A 22,774-nucleotide genomic window follows, 5' to 3' on the forward strand; every position below is an offset into this window, starting at 1 on the left:
CATCTGGCCTGACTGAGCTGGGACTGAGACAGGCACTTAGGATCTGAAGCCCTGTGGTGAGCTTGCCACCTGCTGCAGCCTCACCCTCCAGAGCAGTTGACTCACCAGCAGTGCCAGGGCAATGGTCATGAGCACAGCACAGGCCGCCATGCCAGCCAGGCCGATGAGGTGCAGGGTCCGCCGGCCGGCTCGCTCCACCACAAACAGCTATGGGCAGAGAGAGTGTCAGCACCAGCCTGATGCCCTTCCAAATCTTCCCACCCACAGGCTCGCCCCTACAGCCAGGAAAGCCACACGGCCCTGCAGAGACCAGTGAGGAAAACAGTACTGCTTCCCCTCGGTGCTCGGCTTGGGGGCTAGATTGGGGTGAGGGGGTGAAAACTGGTCCCAGAGCACCAGACAGCTGAGCGTCCTTGGCTGTGACCTTGGGAAGCCATTTCACCTCTCTGAGCATCAGTGACCTCAGCTGCGCAATATGAGTAATGAACTTCACACGTTGCTTTGAGGGTGAGATGAGATGGCACTTACAGAGATGGAGACACAGTGCCTGGCTCTCAGCAAGTGAGGCGGAGGCCCCGAGCTACATCCTGGCTTTTGACAAATAACAAGCAAAGACTCACCGAGACAACGGTGAAGGCCGTGTTGACAATGCCGGAGCCGATGGTGGCATACACAGGCTGCTGCACGCCTGCCTTCTCAAAGATGCTTGTGGAGTAATAGAAGACCTACCAGACAGAGAAGTCGTTAGGGCTCAGGTGGGCACTGTGGCTGTGTAGGACACAGGGTGAGTAAAAAATTAGTTTGGGGTTTGGTCACAGCACACACTTGACCAAAGTTTTGGCTGGGGCCACGGGAAAAGGTGGGTGGGGGCACTCACAGCATTGATGCCCGACAGCTGCTGGGACAGCTGCAGCACCACAGCGATGAGGATGGGCTGGCGGTAGGCGGGCGAGCGGAACAGCTCCAGGATGGTGACCTTCTTCTCCCGCATCATCTGCCTGCTCTCCTCCTTCATCTCCTGCAGGTCACGGGTCACGTCTGCTGTCCCTCGCAGCTTCTTCAGCACTGGGGGGGCCGGAGGGAAGGTGGGGGTGGCTCAGAGCAGGGAGAAGGCCAGGGCTCGGGGACAGGTGGGACAGGGCCCGGCCGTACCACTCTTGGCCCGGTTCTCCTCATTGCGGTTGATGAGCAGGAAGCGGGGGCTTTCGGGGCAGAAGGGCAGCAGGATGCACTGCAGCAGGGCTGGGATGAAGATAATGCTCAGCAGCAGGGGCCACAACTCCTCGTTGCCCATGATGGAGTCCAGGCCAAACACCTGGGGGAAGAAGTGGGGACAGAGGAAGCGGCTGTGTGCGCCCTGACCCCCACTCCTAGCCCATCCGACCCACAGTGACCTCCACCTGCTCTGCTTTAGGGAAGGAGCTCCAGTTCTGAATCCAGGGAACCTGGGCTCCTGCTGACTCTGCTACTAATATGAGGCTTAACCTCTCTGAACCTCAGTGTCCTTATCTGTAGCACAAGCAACATAGGACCTCCCTCAAGGCATTATTGGGAGGACAAATGACACAAGACAGCTACAGACATATCCAACATGGGCAGGGGGCTGCTATTCTGCCACAGAAGGACTTGGGGGCTGAGGAGAAGGGAAATCCTTCTAGGGAGAGAGCACCACCACATACCACCCATTGCTGTATTGTTAGTTCCAGCTCATAGTGACCCCTATAGGACAGAGTAGAATTGCCTGATAGGGTTTCCAAGGAGCAGTTGGTGAATTTGATTGATTGGCCACTGTGCCACCAGGGGAGAGGGCACAGTGTATGTGAAGGCCTTAAGGCCTGCAGAGACCAGCTTGTTGAAGGACATGGGGTTCACCATGGGTGCATCCCAGCTAAGAAGAAAGGACACAGGGCTGAATGGGCTGGAGTGAGAGGGGTGAAGTCATCTGGATCTACTCTTTCACCAGGGAGGCCCACAGAAGCTTTTGAGTGAGGGGAGTGCCCTCTGGAGCCTATGCCTGGGCTACATAGCACATCTTTCTTCACAGGCCTGTAGGAGGCTGATCCTACTAACCAAAACGTTGGCATTGAACCCATCAGCCACTCTGCTCTAGAAAAATATGGCAGTCTTTATAGCCTTGGAAACCCTATGGGGCATTCTACTCTGTCCTATAGGGTTACTATGAGTTGGAATCAACTTGATGGTGATAGGTTTAGTGTTTTAGGAGGCTGATAAGGAGGCCCACATCGGGGGAGCTGTGCTGCGCTGGACAGAGCCAAGAGCCACTGAAGCTGTAGGTGGGGCAGTGCTGGCAAGCAGACCCAGCCCCCCTTACCTGGGCGATGAGGATGCCAACGACGATGCCCAGCTGATGCAAGGTGCCCAGAGCCCCGCGGAGGGCCGTGGGTGACACCTCCCCCACGTACATGGGCACAAAGCCCGTGGTCAGGCCACAATACACCCCAATGATGAAGCGGCCCAGGATCAACATCTCAAAGGACATGCCCAGTTTAGAGAATCCCATGAGCACCGCGGAGACGAAGGCCAACAGGTTCATCATCAGCATCGAATTCCGCCTGAAGTAGGGGTTGCAGGTCAGGCAAGTCCCTGGGTAAGGGCTGGGATCCCCCCAGGCTCCCCAGAGGTGGGGCCATTGGTAATACCCTGGAACCAGCGAGCAGGGCAGTCTCCCCACCTCCCAGTCCAACTGGAGATTCCCTGGGCAGGACTCGGTCTTCCTCCCTCACACCAGGGCTCCCCATGGACAGAGCTGGGGCCCCTTCTGCTCACCGGCCAAAGCGGTTAACAAAGAGGCCCACAGAGAAGGAACCGATCATGCCCCCCACAGAGAAGATGGCCACGGAGAGGGACCAGAGCGTGGTGAGCGTGGTGGGCAAGATGGGCTCGGCATAGCGTTGGATCCACGTCTGGTTGTAGAACTCCTCGATCACCTGCAGGGGGAGAGGCAGCCTGGAGGGCGAGCCTGAGGCCAGGTCCCTTCCATTTTATGGGCCTCAGTTTCCCCAGGTGAGAAGCCAGTGGTTGGTCCCCATCTCCGGGAGCTGTGCCAGTTCTCACACTTCCTTGAGGTGTGGTTTCACACGCTCAGCATGACTTGCTGAGAATGATGATGGCAGATGACCAATGGTGAAAGTTCAGGCAGAGACCAGAGAGGTACAGGGAGAGAGTGTTTCCTCCCTGCTTGTACCTTTCCTCTTCACCCCAGCTCCAGCCACCTGGTCCCCGTCCCTACCCTCGTACCGGAGGAAATACAGCTGGACAGACAGGTTCTGCCATTCAGGAGCCCTGGTAGGAGGGGAAGGTCAGGATCCCTGACTTTGAACTCGGGGCCTGGCACAGGGAACTTGTACACATCACCCTCCAGACAGGCTCCCAAGACTCACACTGCCACCTTCTGTCCCCCAGGTCCAGCTCACTTGTAGCTGGCCTGGGAGTTTCACCTTGAAGAACCCATAGCCTCCTCCCTTCTTCAGGTGCCCACCTGGCAGGTAAAGGAGAAGGCTCCGGACAAGGAAGCAGTTCCAGGAACTAGAGACACCTGTTCCCGCCCCTGCCCCAGGGAGGGCTGACCAGCCCGGTTCCCAGGTATGTGGCAGGTGGGCAGCACTGGTTCTGCCTGAGCACACTCATGCTCTTGGGCAGTGCAGACACACACCCAGTGCACCAGGGGACTGGCCGGACCCACCCAGCCTCACACATAGCTGGGCATAGGCCCAATGTACACAGAAACACAGCTTCCTGTATTCACGTAGCATCATACTACACCCGTGCTCATAGTTCTCAGCCAGACACGAACCTGTGTGCCCGTCCACCCCTTACCACTTGCAGCTCAACTCCATGCCAAACCAGCTCCCCCATCCCTGCCCCACACAGAGGCACACACACACAGCACTGCACAGCCTCATCAACCTCCACTGCTACTGCTAGGGTCCTCCCTCCCCTTCTCAGCCCTAGGTGTATAGCAGGAGGCTGTGGGTAGCCACACTTATCAAAGGGGAAACTGAGGCCCACAGTCCCAGGAATGTCCATTGAATATGCTAGCCTGGTCCCAGGGTGCTTTCCTTGCAGTTGCAGTGGGTCCTTGGCCTCTCACCATCCTCCCTGCCCTGCTGCCATGACCTGTGCCAAGTGTGGAGACATCTGGCAGAGGCGGCCCTAAGGATACACTTGTCTGTTCCCAGGGGAGCCAGACATGCAGTGGGTAGGAACCTGGGCTCTGAATCCAGATGCAACAGAACTCAGCTCTACCACTCATTTCCAGTGTGACAGTGGGCAAGTTATGTTACCTCCAAGTTCAACAGCCTCAACTCTAAAATGGCAGCATTTGCATGTAGTACGTAAGTACCACTTCACAGGGTTGCAGGGACTTGAGGAAACATATTTAAAGTGCTTATCCAGTGGCTGGCACATAGTTAGCACTCCATAAGTAAATAAACAGAAGTCATCACTGAATCAGGGGATCCCTAAAATTACCTTCTGGTACAGACCCCGGGAAAATCTAACCAAGTCCCCATCCCATAATTTGAAATCAAGGCTCCCGCCAGATATTAGCCCAGCCTCGTCACCTACCACCAGCTCCTACTCCCAACACATCAGCGGCACCTTGGCTCCACATCCCACTTTCCCACCCCTCCATGCTTTTGTAGATGCCACTACTCCTGCCTGGAGGGCACCCCGCTTTACTGTGCAGAAACGTTTTGAGATCCAGCTCAAAGGTTCCCTCCTCTGAGAGGCTTTCCTTGACTCCCAGAACTTTGTCCTCCCTGAAAGCAAGGACCCCAAGTGGATTCAAACCAGGGCCTGTCTCAGAGCGGGACCAGAGACTCCTGGTCAGGGAATGGAGGAATCAGGGAGTGAAGGGTCTTGAGCTCTCCTCCTAGAAGCCCTGTTTTTGCCGGGGGCAGAGAGAAAGCAGACTTTAACAAAACAGTGCTTGCGTTCTTCAAGAGATAAAACTGGCCCCAGTGGAGGATGGGCTGGGGACAGTGATGGCCCATTTATAGGCTATGCAGAGAACAAGCTGTTCTGGATAAGGGAACTGTCCAGATAAATGACACTCACCCCTCAGAGACCCAAACTTTTCTGGCCATTAACTGAGTGGAAACCTTTCTCCCTTCTGGCACTCTCACTTTGCTGCCCTGAGCAGCAAGTCCCTAGGGCTCACTAAGAGACAAGGAGAGGTGTGGTTCAGTACCTATGCTGACTGGTCCCAGGTGGCTTTTGTTTCTTGCATTCTTGCATTCCATAGTTCTCAGGGTCTTCCCCATCCCTCTGTGGTTCAGGTGCTTATCTCATACATGCTCCACAAACCTTTTTAAAACTTGCCAAGAAACCGGCTAAAGGAACTTGTTTGGATTGTGAGCAAAGTAAGAGTTAGTAAGTGCTAAGTAAGAGCTTAAAGATTCTATCTACTACCTAAGTGAGCTTAAGGGTGTGACACGGGGCAGGGGGGATGGAGGTTAGGGGGTGTGTTCTGTTACAGCAGCTCAGGTATTTAGCGGTCTTCTTTGGACTCGGCTTGAGATACTGAGGCAGTTGGTATGTGTGGTGTCATCACAGGCCCGCTCCAGGTAAGTCTCGTGCCTGTGGTAACACAAGTCAGAGGAACCAAATCTTGTCCAAGGCTAGGCCCTGACTGTTGCTGTTAAGTGCTGTCGAGTCAGAACGAAAAACTGCCTGGTCCTGCACCATTCTCAAAACCGTGGCTACGTTTGAGCCTTGTTGCAGCCACTGTGTCAATCCATCTTGTTGAGGGTCTTCCTCTTTTTCACTGACCCTGTACTTTATCAGGCATGATGCCCTTCTCCAGGGACTGATCCCTCCTGATAACACATCCATAGTATGTGAGACAAAGTCTCACTTCTAAGGAGCATTCTGGCTGTACTCGGACCATTTTCTGGGGTTGAGGAAGGCTGGGCAGCCAGCCCCCTTCATGCTACCTTGGCCCCAGACTCATTCTCCATCCTCACTCAACAGATAAGGCTGGGCAGTGAGGTCCTGCCTCCTGATCTGGGGCCTGGGATTTTCAGGAAGAAGCCATGCCTGGTTTTCTATTCCTGTTGCTGGTGTGGGAGCTCCATGTCCTTTCCTTCCTGGGGGGGTCCATGCCCTATGTGGGGCTCCAGGCTGAGTCTTGGCTCAGGAAAGGCGGGGGGTAGGGGCTGGCTGGGAGAATGAGAAGAGACCTACATGGGAATAAGTTTTCGGGTCTTCCATCTAACTAGTCTCTGCCCTCAAGCAGAAGTAGCTGGGGTGTCCCTAGGAAAGAAGCCTACCAACAGGATCCCACAGACAAAGAATCCACAAAGTACGGCAGCCTCTCCAGCCCTGGCTCAGGTTTGTGATGGCTGGCACATGCCTGCTTCTGAACCCTGCTCCTTCTGTGGTCATCACAGCCTGGGAGCTACCCTCAATTCTGCCATTGCCCCACATTCGGTCAATTGCCAGGTTCTATCCATTCTGCCTCCTAAATTGTCTCACTTCTTTCTCTACCACACAGCACCTGCCCTAGGTCTCAGCTGTATCCTCCTCCTGACTCCTCCCATCCACCCAAGCCAAGTTCCACTTCCCACCAGGAATTCCTCCTCAATATGGTGGTCAGAGCCCCACGCACAAAATGCATCAGGTTCAGCCCATTCATCTGCTTCCTGCTCCCTTCCCAGCCTACACACCTTTTTGCCCCCACAAGAGGTCTCTGTGAGTACACGAATGCTGGGGACAAACGGAAAGGGCTTGGTCAGTTTGAGGGGGCACTGTCGTGTGGCGGCCTGTCTACAGTTGAGAGGCTATTAGAGATCTCTGTCCAGCCCCCTCACTGAACCTGGAGGGCAAAGAGGCCCAGAGGGGCCACTGAGCAGCATTGACAGGGTCAACTTCAAGAAAACAGGCTGGCTCTGGGGAGCTGAGATCCATTGGACTGGCTGGTTTCCAATAAAAAGCTATTCCTCACCCCCAGCAGTTCTCTTGGGGGTAAAGGGGGAAGCTTCTCAGGAATTCCCCCTAACAAAAAAAAAATTTTTTTTTTTTCTGCCCAGGCAGCTGTGTGTGAAGGATCACACGTCTGCCTGCCTGGGAGGCAGCACTCACTTCCTCTGTGCTCAGGCGGTGTCTACAGCAAGGCCCTGCCCTGGGCCTGGGCAGGTGGCAGAGCACACTGCCTGGCACACGTCAAGAGGTAAATAAGCCATGACTGCTGTCACAGTGTTTCTTGTGACCTTCGGGAAGAGCATTAGGGACAGGGTTTTCCATTTTAAATTGCCTGAGGACAAAGCACTCCCCTAAGGAATTTATGGTGCAGGAGAGAATCTGAAGGAGCTAGGGACCTGCCACAGGGGAGCCCACAGAGGGACCAACCAGTCTGTGGAGCCCTAGAGGGTACAGACCTCGAGGGACAGATCTCAGCTCAGTGGAAAGAAGAGCTTTCCAGGCCCCAGGGAATGAGACTGCCTACCACGGAGGTAGTGAGTTCCCTGTTAGTGGGGACTGTGTAAGTCAAAGTGATGTAGAGTAGGGATTGGCAAATGTTTTAGGCCAGATAAACATTCTTAGCTCATGGGCTGTAAAAAAAAAACAGGCTGCTGGCCAGATCTGGCCCTCCTGCCTAGACTCTCACCAAGAGGCCCACCTGGTAGAAGGGGTGCATGTTCTGTAGTCTCTGGCTGGTCTTACCATCCTTCCCTATGGGATCCTGTAAACATTCCTCTACCCCAAGATGCCTGAGACTCCCAGATCATCCCTTGCAGGGATCTCCTATTCTAGGCCTCCCTCCTCTCTCCTGGATGTTACTGTGGGGATGAAGGGGTTAAACAGCCAGCCAAACTGTGAGCTCCAGGAAGAAGAAAAGGGCCAGCTTGTCCAGTTCAGTCCCTCAGCTTGGCCTTGACCCCTGTTCTGTCTCCCCTTCCCCCAGCTGCCAGCCCAGAGCTAGGTCTCCATAGCAACTCTCAGCCACACCCAGGGCCTGCTGGGAGTTCAGGGCCAGATGCTCCAGGTGGGGCTGGACAGACAGCCTTGCCTGCTGGGTCCCCTGGGGCCTCTCCCTGGTGCCTAAGGGAGAGGCTCGGGCAGCCTGATGAAGCTAGGAGCTGGCCCCCAAGCCCGTAGCAAAGAATCAGGCCACCCAGGCCGCTTCTCTGGAAGAGCTTTGAACACAGCTTCTCTCCAAACCAAGGCCTGGCCATTGCTCCTGCTTTAACTGGCCTCCTCACTGGTCCCTGCCTCCGGGGTGCCCCTGCAGCCAGAGGGAGCTTCATCTCACCATGGCCGCCCCTGCTCAAAGCCTTTCTTGGCTCCCCACTGTCCTCACCATGTGTCTCCTCTCCACCCACTCCATGACTCACACAGCCTTCCTGCTACCTGGACACCCCACACCTCTGGACTTCCTGTGTGCCTTCTCCCTGGTGAGCTGTTAGTCACCTTTCAAACAACGCACACTCTTCCAGAAAGTCTTCCTTATAAACCACTGCTTCCCCTCTACTGCAGTGTTCTCAGCTGGGAGAGGTGCCCCCAGAAGACTTCTGGCAATGTCTGGAGACATTTTGGGTTGTTACACTGGCAGAGTGCTTCTGGAAGCTAGCAGGTAGAGGCCAGGGAGGCATGCTACTAAACATCCTACAATGCACAGGACAGCGCTTCACCACCAAAGAATTATCTGGCCGAAAACATCAGCAGTCCTGAGGTTGAGAAGCCCTGCTCCATGGGCCAGTACCTTCTCCCTCCTCCCCCCTTCTCTGCTCACACCGTGCCCGCCCAGTTTCTGCCACTGCCCCCATACAGCTAACTACAGTGTTCGGTGCTCCTCAGGTCTGATTCATCTGTGTCCCTGGTGCCCAGCACAGGGCTGGGGGTAGAGAGAGTCTCCACTAACTGATAAACCAGCCATGAATATAACTAAGGGACTTAAGAGATGATATGGCTATGACTAGGTATAATGGTGTAAGAGGTTGTGCAACTGTGTATGGGAAACTGTTGAGATGCCTGTGCATGACTGAGCTTGACTCAGCATAGAAGTCAGAGCATGAGGGGCTAGCAGTGTGGCAGCTGCAGGTTTGTGAAAGGCTGACTATGGCATAACCACCATTCTTTTCACTGAGGCATGGACTGGAGTCAGAATCCCTGGATTTGAATTCCAGCTCTGTCACTCACTAGCTGTGTGTCTTTGGTTTAATTCTTTTTTTTTTTTTTTAATAATTTTTATTGCGCTTTAAGTGAAAGTTTACAAATCAAGTCAGTCTCTCACACAAAAACCCATATACCCCTTGCTACACACTCCCAATTACTCTCCCCCTAATGAGACAGCCTGCTCTCTCCCTCCACTCTCTTTTTGTGTCCATTTCGCCAGCTTCTAACCCCCTCCACCCTCTCATCTCCTCTCCTCCTTTAATTCTTAACATCTCTGTACCCGTTTCTTATAAAACAGGGATTATAGTGCCTACCTAATGGAGTTATTGTGAGGAACAATGAATTACTATTTCTAAAGGGTTTAGAACAATGCCTGGCACACAGTAAGCAAGCTATAAGGGTTTGTGGGGGAAGGACCCCAGATTCTTTGTATCTAGGCAGAGGTAAGAAGGGGCTGCTGGAGCCCCAGGCAGGGGAAGCGGGTCTTATTTACAGCAGCGATTCAGCGATTCAACTTGGGTAGACCTCACCCCCTCTTGAGACCAGGTTCCTCCTTTGTCAAACAAGGAAGGCTGAGCCAATGAGCCATCAGGCCCCTTTCAGCCCACTGTCTGGGTTCTGAGTATGCCTCATTCTCAGACATGCCTGACATTGTCCCTTGGCCAGGAGTTCATGGTTTCTCAATGGCCTTTAGTCATCTCTGTTGACAACTTAGCCCATTTGGGGTGGGGCTGGGTTTAAGGCATTTCTCAGATCACCCCAGGATGGTGGTCAGGATGCCCTGTCTATTTACCCCCTCTGTGGCTGGGCTTATCCCCACCTCCTCTCACTTCCCCAGTGAGACTCCTGGCAGGATATGTCATCATTACTCACACACTACGGGGTCGGGGAACGAGCATGGGACAGGGAGCCATGAAGCCTGGAGTCCACCTCTAGCTCCGCCTCTCACTCTCCAAGTGATCCTCACCTGACCTCAGTTTCCCCACTTGTAGGACGAGGAAGATGATCCCAGCTCTGCCTGCCTTGCAGGGCTGCTTCAAGATAATTTATGGGGAGGTGCTTTGTAAACATTTAAGATAATGTTATCATTAATTAACCACTTCCAGGAGGAAGCCCTTTGGGGCTTGTTTTATTGAAGAGACCAAGCTTCTGTAATTAACAGTATTATCTGCATCCTAACCATTAGTGGGGCAAAGTCTCTTCTCTAGAGTAGGCAAACCACGGCCAACCCACAGTTCCTAAGTTCTTCCGAGCAGATATGGGAAGTGAGTGTGTTCGGTGCAGGCTCCTTCTCTTCAGGGCAGGCTCGCCCTTCAAGGTCTAGCGAGGCTGCCAAATCCTTCGAAGTCTTTTCCATCTCTCCCATCACCCTACCCCAGCAGGTGTGGTGGTTCCTTCCTCTTTGCTCCATAGCATTTTGGAATCTTTCATGAATATACTCCAGCTTTTTCCAAGTTGTCTCCCCAGGCTGCTCTGACTTTTGAGGGCATGGACAGGGTCCAGCTCACCTTTGCCTCCCAAGCCCAGCACAGAACCAGGCACAGACCAAGTACTATGCAAGCTCCATGAGAGTCAGGATTTGCCCGTTCCGTTCACACCTATATCGTTCCCAAGGAGCCTTGGTGACGCAATGGTTAAGTGCTCCGCTGCTAACCAAAAGGCTGGTGGTTCAAACCCACCAGTGGCTCCATAGAAGAAAAGACCTGGCGATTTGCTCCTGAAAAGATTACAGCCTAGGAAACCTTATGTGGCAGATCTACCCAGTCCTATAAGGTCACTATGAATCAGACTCAATTCACCAGGCACACACTGCAACAACACATCGCTCCCCACTATCCAGGACAATACGTAGGACAGAGCAGATGCTCAGTAAGTCTTAGTTGAATGAAAGTGCTGGCAGCATTGAATCACTGTGCCAGCCGAGGACAATGTCTTCAGCGCCTACTGAGGCATGTTATCCGCCTTGCCCTGCTGGTGCGCATTGGCTCTGAGCTGCACTTTCATTTCTTACCACTGTGTCCTCCCATTCCCTCTTCCCATTTTTTAGTTTATCGCTTCTAATCTGCTCCTGACTGGAAAAATGACAGCCAGGCCTGTGAGAAGTGTTCGTAAAGTGCTAAAATAAACAGACTGAGTGCCTGAGTGCTTGCCCTGGAAACGCTGCTAGATCCAGGGTATGTACTTGTGCCCTACCAATTCTGGTCACTATTCAGCTTTGGTCTTCAGTGGCGGTGTCTGAAGTGACCTTTAGACAGGTGCCCCCAGTGCTCTTGCTGTTTACAACCTCAGCTGGGCGCTCCGTGCTGCCCGCCCACCGGTCTCTCTTTAAGAACCTGGTCTGCCCATTTTCACATCAGCTCTAACCTTTTACCTATTTCTGATAACATGGGAGGCCACAGAACTGAAGAACTTCATTCTAGATTTGTCCACATCCTCAATCTTAAAGTATCTTAGTCCCTCCTGGTTAAATGCAACCCCTTCTTCCCCTCTTCCTGCCTCGTTGAGAATCATCTCCCCTCACTTCCTTATCTCCACCTTCTCCTCCTCTGCTGATTCCTTACGTGTTTAAAAATAAAGTCTTATATTTTTAAAAAACCGTGACATATAACCCCTTCAGCTACCACCACCTTCTTCCTTGCCCCACAAGTCTCTTGGTGGGCTGTCTCTACTCTTTCTCATCTCCCTCTCACTCTTCAACCCATTGCAATTAGGTTTCCACCCACACGGCCCCACTTCTGGCCTTTGCCACCACCAAGGTCACCGTCCGTCCTTCGCGTTTAGCAACATGGCGGTGATTTGTCCAGCTCAACCTCTTCATTCATCAACCCGTGATTTACTGAGTGCCTATTACTACGGACAGGCACTGATCTAGGTACCAAGTACTACTGAGTTGACTCCAACTCATGGAGAGCCCATGTGTGTCAGAGCAGAACTGTGCTTCGTAGGGTTTTCAATAGCTGATTTTTCAGAAGTAGATCATGAGGCCTTTCTTCTGAGCTGTCTCTGGGTGAACTCAAACCACCTACCTTTCAGTTAACAGCCAAGCACATTAACCATCTGCACCACTCAGGGATTCCCACCAATGATTAAAGTAGTGAACAAACTAGACAAAAGCCCTTCCTCACACGCCCATTCTGATTGGGCCAGGCCATGTCGTTGGTTGAGCCTTTTGTAGATCAAATGTACTCACAAGGCCCTTCATGGTGGGGCTCTGGCTTACCTGGCTGACTTCCCCAACCTTCCTTCTCTTCCCATGACCCTAGTGACACACCAAACTACTCACTTTTTACCAAATGCTAGGCTTTCTCTCCTCTGGGCATTTCATTCCTGGCTTTGTGGCACCTCCATCTCCCTTCCCCAGGATTGTGTCTCTGAAAAACACCTTCTCCATCCTGACCATAAATCCTGGCTTAGAGTCCTAGTTCTGTCCTTAACTCACTATGTGGTCACTGTCAAAATATCACTTAATCCGGTAGTTCTCAACCTTGGCTGCATGTTAGGATCACTTGGGGAACTTTTAAAAACTCAGTGCCCAAACAGCACCCCAGACCAATTAAATCAGAATGTGGGGTGTCCAGAGGATCCCAACACATAGTCGAGGTGGAGAACTCATCCTCCCTCGAATTCTGTAAGAGTTCTTGAAGGAAGCCAGCTCTGAGAGCTGGCAAGAGCTGTTCAGAGCACTTAGCAAAAGCAGGTTTGGGATTATTCCAGCCATGGGCCCGTGGTCGCCATTTCAGGCGAGTTTGGAAAAGTCCTGTCACCTCTGCTGCAGCTGAGCATGACTCAGCAGGCCAGGCCTTCCTGGTGACCTGCTCCCCAGCACCAGGCGTGGCCCCCACAGCCACCCTCCGCCTATTTGGAGGAGGTCCAGCTCTGCTCTGACACTGCCCAGCTCCCCTGGACAGACGCCTGATCCTCGGGAGCCAGCCACACTCACTTTCCAGCCTTAACTGTCTGGACAACGTATGTGGTCTGGACAGGAGGACTTCCACTCTCATTCCATCCTCCCCTGGAAGGTACAGATCTCTAAATGGATGAGGCCCAGAGAAGTTGGTTAGGAAGAAAGTCTGAGGTTGTGGCAGCAAGTGAGTTCAGCTTCTGACCCCACCATTCAACCAGCTATGCAACTTTGGCCTATTGTCCATTTCATCTGCCTGAGCTTCAGTTTCCAGGTGCATAAAATGCAAATCTTCGTCCAGCCTCATAACCTATGTAAAACGCCTGGCATACAGGACGGGTCAGTAAGAGTTTCCTTTCCTGCCCCTTTCCCCTTCTCTCCTCTGTAAAGCAACTAAGTAGGCTGGGCTGGAGGTGATCACCAGGGTCCCTTCCAGTCCTGACATTCAAGTGAACAAGTGAGGGCAGATCCAGGCAGCACAGACCTCCACCTCCTGCAGTTCCCTGGGGCAAGATGCAATCTTTGCTTTGACTGGCACAGGGCCTCCAAAGACAGGAGGCACTTTCAGCCTAGACCTGGATGCCTCACAAGGGAGTGTACTCCTGTCTGTGAGCACAGGCTCCAGGACCACCTGGCAGGCATGGGCTCCAAGGCAGGCTAGTATTGGACACCAGCTCTATCCCTGCCTACCTGGGGGACTCTGGGCAGGTTTCTCCTCTCTGAACACTTTCTCCATCTGAAAAATGCAAAAACCTTACATGGCTGCAGGGAACATCAGGTGAAAAGCCCTTCATATGCCCCAAAATACCCTGTAAATACAGCCCCATTATGCTGAGCATTACTTATTCAATGGAGTGTCTGTGTTGGGTGGGAGGTCGATCAGGATGACCTATAAAGAACCCCATGATCCTGTGCGTCCTAATGGTCTAGGATTCTTCAGGCTCAAGATTCCAAGGCCAGAAGTCAAGCATCTCTGACCTGCTCAGGGCCAGAAAACTGGCTGGTGAGGCAGATGGTAAGCTGACGTAAATGATGACTGCCCACCAAGGGGGAAGTGTGAGCGTGTGGTAATGCAGTGGAGCGAGCATGTGTTGATTAGCAAAGGATGGCAGAGCACTCACCTTCTGGGGCGCATTGATGACTCCAGTGTTGTAACCAAACTGCAGGGAGCCAAGCACTGCCCCTCCCACAGCCAGCATGAGGCGACCCGTCAGCTTCTGCAGAGAAAAAACAGAGTGTCATAGGCATGTCTGGGCCCAGGTTACTACAGGGCAGGGCCTGGGCTGGCAGGTTCCCATGTTCAGGTATCTTGGCACCATGCCTGTCCTTCTCCCAGGCAACATGGCCACTCCTGACCTCAGGTGCCCAAACCACCACTGCCAACTTCTAGACACTGGGCTTGCCAGACTTCCTCCTGGGGAGAGGAAGTTAGGGTCTTCCCTCTGCAGTCAGGTCTTGGCTAGAAAGGGAGAGGCGCTAGCATTCTGTGGGGTCTCATTCCCCTGGTAGGACCATGCCTGGGGTCCAGATGGCTCCAAACCTTTGACTGGGAGGCCTAGGAGCCAAGCCCTCCATGTGATGAACTGCAGTCAGCCAAATTATGTGATAGGAGCATCATAGATGGGAAATGCCATGGACTTGGAGCCAAAGGTGCTGATTTCTAATTCTAGCCCACCTGCCAACCTGTGAATTCCAAAGGGCTAAGTTACTCCCTTCACACTTCCCTTTGTCCCCCCATTTTCTTATCTGCAAAATGGGACTAGTCATGCTGTCGGCACTGTAGATGTGGCTCCCCTCCCCTTCGCAGGCCAGGAAACTGAGCTCTGGGAAGCAGAGATAAGATCCAGACCACTCAGGAGTCCATGGCAAAGCCAGGGCTGGAACCTAGTGCCCCTCACAGGAATGACCCCATACCTGGATCTTCCCAGGGTTATGTAGACACAGATGACATATCAGTGAGGAATGTGCTTTGGAAAAGAACATGACAGGAGGCGAGTAAGGGGGTCAAGGCCAAGGTGCTTCCAATGGGCAAAGGGCTGGGGAGAAAAAGGACAGTGGGTTTCTATCCCCTGGAGGCCGAGGGTATGAAGGCAGCAGGGAGGGCCCTATTTACACAAAGATAGGAGAAAGGCAAGCAAGGTGTTCTGCCTTGCTAGAGGAAGGTAGAGAAATCTTTTTCTGGCTTTTAAAATGAGGAAGCCAAGAAACTTGACATTAGACAGGTCTCCACCGGTTGTGGGAGAATGGAGCCAGGGGAGGCATGCCAAAGAATGGACTGCCGTTTACTATGTGCATCGCTCCGGCTGGACACCAAGGTCGGGCGAGGGGGAGAACATGTGGAGGGGAGAATCCTAACTTGTCCATGGCCTTGTTGTGGGCCTCAGTTTCCCCACATAACCCAGGGGCAGCCCCAACTTCAATATCCTCACAGACAGTACTAGGCTTAGCTGTTGATTAGATGCGTCTGGTCTTTTCATTCTCTAGAAGCTGCCAGGCAGTAGTTGTGAAAGCCAAGGCTCTCACATCAGAGGCTGAGAAAGAGGAAGAAGGCTTCGGCCCTGCTCGGTGCATAAACTCTTGGGCCTTCCTTCCCACTGGTCTACCTGACCTTTCCCTGGCTGAACTTGAGGCATTTATCCTAGATGCTGGGGGTTCCCTCCTGCCTGGCTGCATTCCCTCCAAGGCTCAGGTCAGAAGACACCCTCTACCCCACCACCAAGTCTCCCTTTTCTCAATTCCACAGGGAGCCTTCAGACCCCAGGCCATCGGTTCTGAGCGTGTGGCGAGCACCTGCCAAACCTTCTCTGGTAGGCTCTGGCCAAGCACGGGGCTTACAGCAGACACGCCCTTAAACAAACCTCAGGGGGCAATGGCTGGAATTAAATAAGATGATGTACACCCAGCACTAAGCATCACAGGAGGGCTCAGCAAACAGCAGCTGCTGAAAAACCACCAGGGACCAGCCCTTCTGCCTGGTGAGGTACATGCATTAGCCTGGTCATGTCCAGAATGTGGTATGGATGGTACACAAGGTATCCATTTTTCTAATACAGTACACACTAGGATAAATATAAAACTGGCAATGCAAACTTATGATTTAATAAAATGTGGCATGTCTATATAATGGAATACATAGAAGAGAATATATTTCTTTATTGATGTGAATACTCTCCAAAAGTTAGATTCTAAGTTAAAAACAAGCTTCGGAGAAATGTGTATTGTATGCTACCTTTTGTGTAACAAACAAAAAAAACTGGCTGGGGTTGGGGGGATATGTCTACTTATTTACTTAAAAGAATGTACATTGTGCTTTGGGACTAGGGGGGAAGGGAGACTTCATCCTATACCCTTTTGCACTTCTTTGAATTTTGAACCATGTGAATGTATCACCTATTCACAGTAAATTTTTTACAAGCTCAGATCATTTCAGATGAAGCAATTTAAGTAAAAGCATTAAGTGAAAAACAATGCGGATGATACGTCAGTCTGGCAGAGTGGTGGCCCATGAATGACTGCATTGCAGCTGTGGCTCTGTGAGAGCTAAGTACTGTTACTACAGGCCCTGATTTAAGTCTTGCTCTGATGCTCCAGGGGGGTCTTTGGGCCTCTGAAGTCACCCTTCGGCTCCGCTCAGTGGCCACTCAACTGTAGCCTCTGGCGGTGGGGCTGCCAAGGACAAATCCTTCTGCTGGACTTTGCCACTGGCAGGTCAAGGTCAAACTCTGCTTTAAAAAACGTGCCTATCCACACACTGGGTTATATTCACATCCACCCAGGCAGGCTGCGGCATTAGGATTCACGAACACACTCAGTGGCCTGTGCTCAAGGCCCTTGCTGGAGCTGGGGCCCCAGGTGAAACAGGACCCAGTCCTGACATCAAGGCAGAGAGAGGCTTCCAGTCCAGTGGGGAGGCAGCAGCAGACAAAGAGAAGCTAGTATGGTCTGGGCTTCCATAGGGGGGTCGTATGAGGCACTGGTGGTGGTGGGGGGTTGGGAGGAGGTGACCTGGAGGGAGAGATTTCTAATTTTGGCTGGGGACAATTAAAGATGGGTTTTCAGGAGGTAACACTGGAGGTGGACCGTGAAGAACATGCAAGGAGCCTGCCAAGTGTGGAAGCAATGGCAAGATTGCATTCCAGCTAAACAGAACAGTATGTGCAGGAGGAAGAAGAGGAGATAGAAATGGCCAGATTAAGAAACAGGGTGCACTGTGTGGCTTGATGCTAGATAAAGGAGTAGTGGGGCCTCTACTCCTTGGCAGGCACATCACACATCCAGGTTCCCACCTCCTACCCACATTGCACCTACCACCTTCCTGGCTTGGAATCAGGAGACCCAGGTTCAAAATGCAGTGAGCTGCTTACTGTCTACCTTGGAGCTGGAATAGGTGGCAACCCTGTCCCTTGGACTCAATCTCCTCACTGATGGGAATAAAAATTCCTGCCCTAAAGGGTTGCTGTCAAGTTCTGTATCAAGTGCCCATCATGGAGCCTGGCAGAGTTCACTCATCAAGTGTTTATTGAATCAGAGAATAGGAAGCCATCCTCAATCAGGCCACCTTGGCACTGTCTGAAACTCAGTAATGAAGCCCATTCATTTGACATTATATTTATTTAGGTACTGAACTGGTGGAATAGTTGGTAATGAATTAGAGCAGGGGTTAAAAAAAAAAAACTCTATGCCTTGTGACTTTCTTATAGAAATCTTTTTGGGAGTGAGGGAGCAATGTAGAGCCCAGAATTTGGAACCCCCAGCAACCCATCACCACCACTTCCTGGGAATGGGCTACCTTCTAGAACATTCCATGCCCTCCCGCCTCCAGCTTCAGCTCCAAATAGTTGGGAATACCTATTTGACCCTCTTACCCACTAGACTGGGGACTTACAGGACTTGTGCCTTATTCATCTCTGCAGACACAGTGCCCAGGCTAAGGTGCAGCACAGAACAATTGTAAAACAAATAAAACCACCACTTCTCAGTTCAGCTTTTGGGCAAAACTGGCTCTGTATCTGTTTGCCAGAATGTTGTTCATCCTAATAGATTTCACTTCAGCCATTCATTAAATCCCTGGTAAGTACTGTAACGTCAGCTAAGAGGTAGAAAAAAGGTAACAGCACGCTCCCTCAATCCTCAACCCTATCAACCAGGGCTGTAGAGAAGAGACCTCTGAAGTCAGGCAGATTCGAGTTCAAACCCTGACCGTCCCAGCAGTGCCAGAGGCATCTGGATTCAGCAAATGCCCGGGCTCAGGATCCAGCACAGAGGAGGCTCTCTCAGTCCTAGCCCTCACCGTTCCTAGCCCAATTCTGGGGGTCCAGAGACCCACTGAAAGCTGGCCCTCTTCCAGGAAACCCTTGATGAGGTATCAGCTTTGGGGACCTTGCCTCCCACACTCTGGGATGCAGGATGGCCCTGGCCATGTTGCGCAATGTGCCAAGCACCATGGCCTTTTGACCTGCACCCATGTGCCCTCCTTGGTACAGCACCCTAGGCCTGGGCTTGGCTTGCAGGAAGCCCTTGGTCAGTATCGGCAGAGGGAGGGCATGACCCTACACGTCATTCAGAAACAGGGCATTCTCTGCAGGAAGAGCGTCCAGGAGCTGGCATAATCCAGACCACCCTTCATCTCTTCTTCCTCCCATAGCTTTCTACCTAGTTTCCCACGGTGCACTGGAGCATGGGATATGGGGCTTTGTAATTGCTTGGTCTAGTTCTAAAGGGGCTGTGGGTGGGGGTGAAATAGGGGCTTACTTGAACCAGGATGGTTCCTTTATTTTGAGTTTCTTTTGTGTAAGATTTCATTTGAATGAATGTCTGGGCATTAAAAAAAAAAAAAAAAACAAAGCTCAAGAAATTTGGAATTGCTTAATGCCCTCATCTGATAGATGGGGAGGCTGAGATCAGAGAGTAGGGGCCCAGGATTCTCAGTTAACAAAAGCCAGGGTTAGACCTTCAGTTCTTTGGATTCCTAGCCTGGCGTTTTACCCCTGACCCCCTTTCATCCTGCCAAGTCTTTTCAGAAAGAAGAAGGATGGGTTAACTGCCTGAAGCTCGACCTTTGGGTGACCTCAGGTATTTCCTCCTCTTGAGCCCATGTCCTTCAGGACTGCCAGCAGGGTCAGGCCTCCTACATGGCTGAGCCTCCCCTACGGCCCCCGTGGGCCTGGAGACAGAAGGTGCCCATGAATCTTTAAACCAGAGATGATAGGAAGGGGCTGCCACATTTATCAGCACCAGCTAGGTGCTGGGCACCATGCCAACAGCTGCTCACACAGCCTGATTTAGCTCCCATAGACACACCCTAAGGGTCTCTTGTGGCACAAACGGGTAAGTACTCGGCTGCTACCTGAAAGGTTGGTGGTTCAAACCCATCCAGCAGCTCTGTGAAAGAAAGACCTAGCAATCTGCTTCTGTAAAGATTACAGCCAAGAAAACCCTATGGGGCAGTTCTGCTCTGTCACGTGGGGTTGCTATGAGTCAGAATTGACTCAACAGCACCCAACGACAGCAATAGGCACACTCTCGGGAAGAGACTGCCCCCACTTAACAGATGAGAAAATGGGAGGCTTGGAGACGAAAAAGTAGATAATCAGGGGGCCCCAGGCTTCTGTGAAGCTTCCAGTTGGGGAGGGGGATATGATGCCAAGTTCCATGTCCTTCCTGCTCACGTCCTTCTCCTTGCTTCTGGCTTCCAGTCCCTGAAGGAAACAAGGTTTCTACCTGGTGCTGTCTATATAGGTCAAATTCCATTCCAGCAACTTCTTGGGCCTTGCCAAGTCTGAACCAAGACGGTCAGGCTCAGGCACCTTTTGGCCACTTGAGAGGATTCTGCTGTAAACCAGAGGCTGGCAAACTATGGCCGTGTGGGCCAAATCCAGCATGCCACCTAAGAATGGGTTTTACGTTTTTAAGTGGTTAGACCAATATTTTGATACGTGAACATTATATCAAATCCAAATTTCAGTGACCATGAATAAAGTTTTTTTTGGAACACTGACACTTTGATTTGTTTACATACCGTTTATGGCTGCTTTCCTGCTACAACGGCAGAACTGAATGTTTGTGGCAGAGAGGAATCGTATGGCCCACAAAGCCGAAGATTATTTACTATCTGGCCCTTTACAGAAAAAGTTTGCCGACCTCTGCCTACCAGGTTACCTGAGCTGCTATGTACAAACCCAACACATGAACTGCACAAGATTTTTAAAGCTTTCCAGGCAAAAACCAATCCTTCCCCCTAAATAATGTAAAAGGTGTTTGTCCAATGATGCAAGCTATTGGCTCCCACGCTATGTTCGGGCCCTGAGTCAGGATCCAACTCCTGACACAAGCCCAGGCTTGGCTGACACCCCCAAGGAGGTACCTGTTCAGTGATGAGACGGGTGCCAATTCAACTATGATGAAATTTATTTGGTAAGACTATGGCAACATGCATGGTCCCTGGATGGCACAAATGTTTGGCACTGAGCTGGTAACTGAAAGGTTGGTGGTTCGAACCCATCCAGCAGCACCACGGAAGAAAATTCTGGTGATCTGTGTATAGACTACAGCCAGGAAAACCCTATGGAACAGTTCTGTAACACATGGGGTCGCCATGAGTCAAAATCGACTTGACGGCACAAGACAACAACAACAGTGACATGCAAAGGTCCCTGTCACTCTCTGGAGTCAAGTCCCAGCTCCTCCCAGCTTGCAGGACCTTAAAGAGGCCCCTCCCCCAAGCTCTCAGTTCTCCGTAACATTGTCTAAAAACCAAAAACCAAACTGGTTGCTGTTGAGTCGATTCTGACTCATAGCGACCCTACAGGACAGAGTCGAACTGCCCCATAGAGTTTCCAAGGAGTGCCTGGCGGATTTGAACTGCCAACCTTTTGGTTAGCAGCTGTAGCGCTTCACCACTACGCCACCAGGGTTTTCAAAGAACAATAAATTCTATTACTAAGGAAAGATAATGCCTGAATGCATGTTCTCAATGCTGTTCCGGTCAACGGGAACTCAGCAGTGAACTAAAGCAAATGCCTGCCTTCCTGGAACTTGATATTTTAGTTGGGGGCCAGGGGCAGAAAATACATGTATCAGGTGGTATGTGATATGAAGAAAGAAAGTAATGGGGTGGGGGTGCTATTTCTTAATCACGGTGGGACATGCCTGTAATGGAATATTATGCAGCTGTTGGGAAGAATGCAACACATCTGTAGTACTTAATATAGAAAGAGCCCCAGGATAGATTAAGGGGAAAAAGCAAGGCACAAAACAACGTACAGGACGTACATTTTGTGCAAGGACAGGGCAGACAATAAATTTGTACAATGGCACTTGCTTGTGTTTGCAGGAGAAACACTGCAAGTATTTATCTCTAAGGGGTGGGGTGGGGTGGCAGAACAGGATGGACCACACAGAACTATGCAGACAAGTGTGATCCAGTTACATACAAATCACATCTTTAAGCACACATATACGTGTGCACAAAGGGAAGTCTGTGAGGACACACACAGAAAAGTTATTCTTTTACTCATTTGCTTCTCTATGGTTTGCTCTATTACTTCTGTAATTAAAAAAAAAAAAAAATCCACAACCTGACCCAGAAAGGTAGGTATTATCCCCATTATAGCTGAGGAAACAAACTCCAACAGGAGGTACTGAGGTCTTGAGCTTAACCCGCTCTGGCTCTGCCTTCATTTGAGCCCTGAGCCTGCTCAGTTATAGCAAACCCCAGTGTTTATGCATCAGCTCCCGCCTCCCCGGCCTGGCTGGATGGCAGGGCCTCAGGCTCCGCTCCACCCCGCCTGCGGAGGGAGGTAACAATTGGAGGTTTGTTTTGGTGTTCAGGGCTGGGCCCGCCAGCCTGGACATAGCCTCTCCTAGCTCATGAGGACAACCAAGGGCCTCCCCAGCCTCTGCCATCCCAGGACACCCATTACTGGATGAATGGCTTCCCAGGACACCCGTTACTGGATGAATGGCTTCGTCACCTCTACGCTGGAGTGAGGTGGGGGAAGGGGTGAGGCTGCAGGCCCCAGGCCAACGCTGCACACTTCCCCCTTTGTTCCCAGCCTCCCCAGCGCTGCCAGCCTAGGGGGTGGGGAAACAAGGAGGGGGAGCTGGATGTCTGTACCCTTGGTGCTGGAACACAGCTCTGGGCCCTGACACCCCATGACCAGGAGGCACTGGGTAAAGCTGAGCTCCCTGTAGTCACAAGCTGATTATGGGGGATTTGGGGCTGACCCAGGTCTGGGGCAAGTAGGGTCGGGTCCCTGGATGGCTTGGCACTGGACAAGGATCATCTTGGGGCACATCCAAACTGGCCATACCCAGGGTCTTCCCCCTTAAAACAGCCACCACCCTGGCTTGGGGCCCTGGGCCAGTCTCATCACATTGCATCCATCATGGGGTAGTGGATCCTCCTTTCTACTGGGAAGGAACTGAGACACTGAGGGAAGACACTTCCTCAAGGTCAGTTTTGTGGGAACACCTAACGCATTGTTCCCATTCACAAAAGGGTTTCAGTTGTCAGGTCATGTCTAGTCCAACTTTTAGGTTCTTATTGTACCTGGCAAAAGCTTGGAAAGTCCTAGAGTCTGGGAACTCCTGCTCATTTTGGGTGAGTGGGGATATTTCTGGAACAGAGGACAGTGGCATGGAGAAGAAAAAAAATTTTTTTTTTTAAACACTGTATAACACCTCAAATCTTTTCTGACAGCCTCATCTTAGATAAGCCTCTTTCGTTCTCTGGAC

The 22,774-nt window shown here is 51.8% G+C and overlaps 1 protein-coding gene and 1 long non-coding RNA gene across 3 annotated transcripts in view; one reads left to right on the forward strand and one right to left on the reverse strand.

Annotated features, from left to right (window-relative positions):
* The window catches only part of LOC126072986 (uncharacterized), a 41,435-nt gene that overhangs the window by 7,861 nt on the left and 10,800 nt on the right, over positions 1-22,774 (forward strand). For both annotated transcript variants that reach the window (XR_007516633.1, XR_007516632.1), the window contains exons 2-3: positions 3,492-3,603; positions 4,200-4,355. This is a non-coding gene — a long non-coding RNA (uncharacterized LOC126072986). The remainder of the gene's footprint in view (positions 1-3,491; positions 3,604-4,199; positions 4,356-22,774) is intronic.
* The window catches only part of SLC2A1 (solute carrier family 2 member 1), a 29,993-nt gene that overhangs the window by 2,988 nt on the left and 4,231 nt on the right, over positions 1-22,774 (reverse strand). Inside the window, exons 2-8 of the mRNA XM_049878987.1 lie at positions 14,161-14,256; positions 2,788-2,948; positions 2,333-2,573; positions 1,153-1,315; positions 878-1,065; positions 621-725; positions 106-207 (exon numbers count right to left, since the gene is read on the reverse strand). Of these exons, the coding sequence (XP_049734944.1) occupies positions 106-207; positions 621-725; positions 878-1,065; positions 1,153-1,315; positions 2,333-2,573; positions 2,788-2,948; positions 14,161-14,256 (1,056 nt within the window). The remainder of the gene's footprint in view (positions 1-105; positions 208-620; positions 726-877; positions 1,066-1,152; positions 1,316-2,332; positions 2,574-2,787; positions 2,949-14,160; positions 14,257-22,774) is intronic.

The sequence above is a fragment of the Elephas maximus genome, chromosome 3, assembly GCF_024166365.1.
Source record: "Elephas maximus indicus isolate mEleMax1 chromosome 3, mEleMax1 primary haplotype, whole genome shotgun sequence".
Classification (NCBI taxonomy): domain Eukaryota; kingdom Metazoa; phylum Chordata; class Mammalia; order Proboscidea; family Elephantidae; genus Elephas; species Elephas maximus.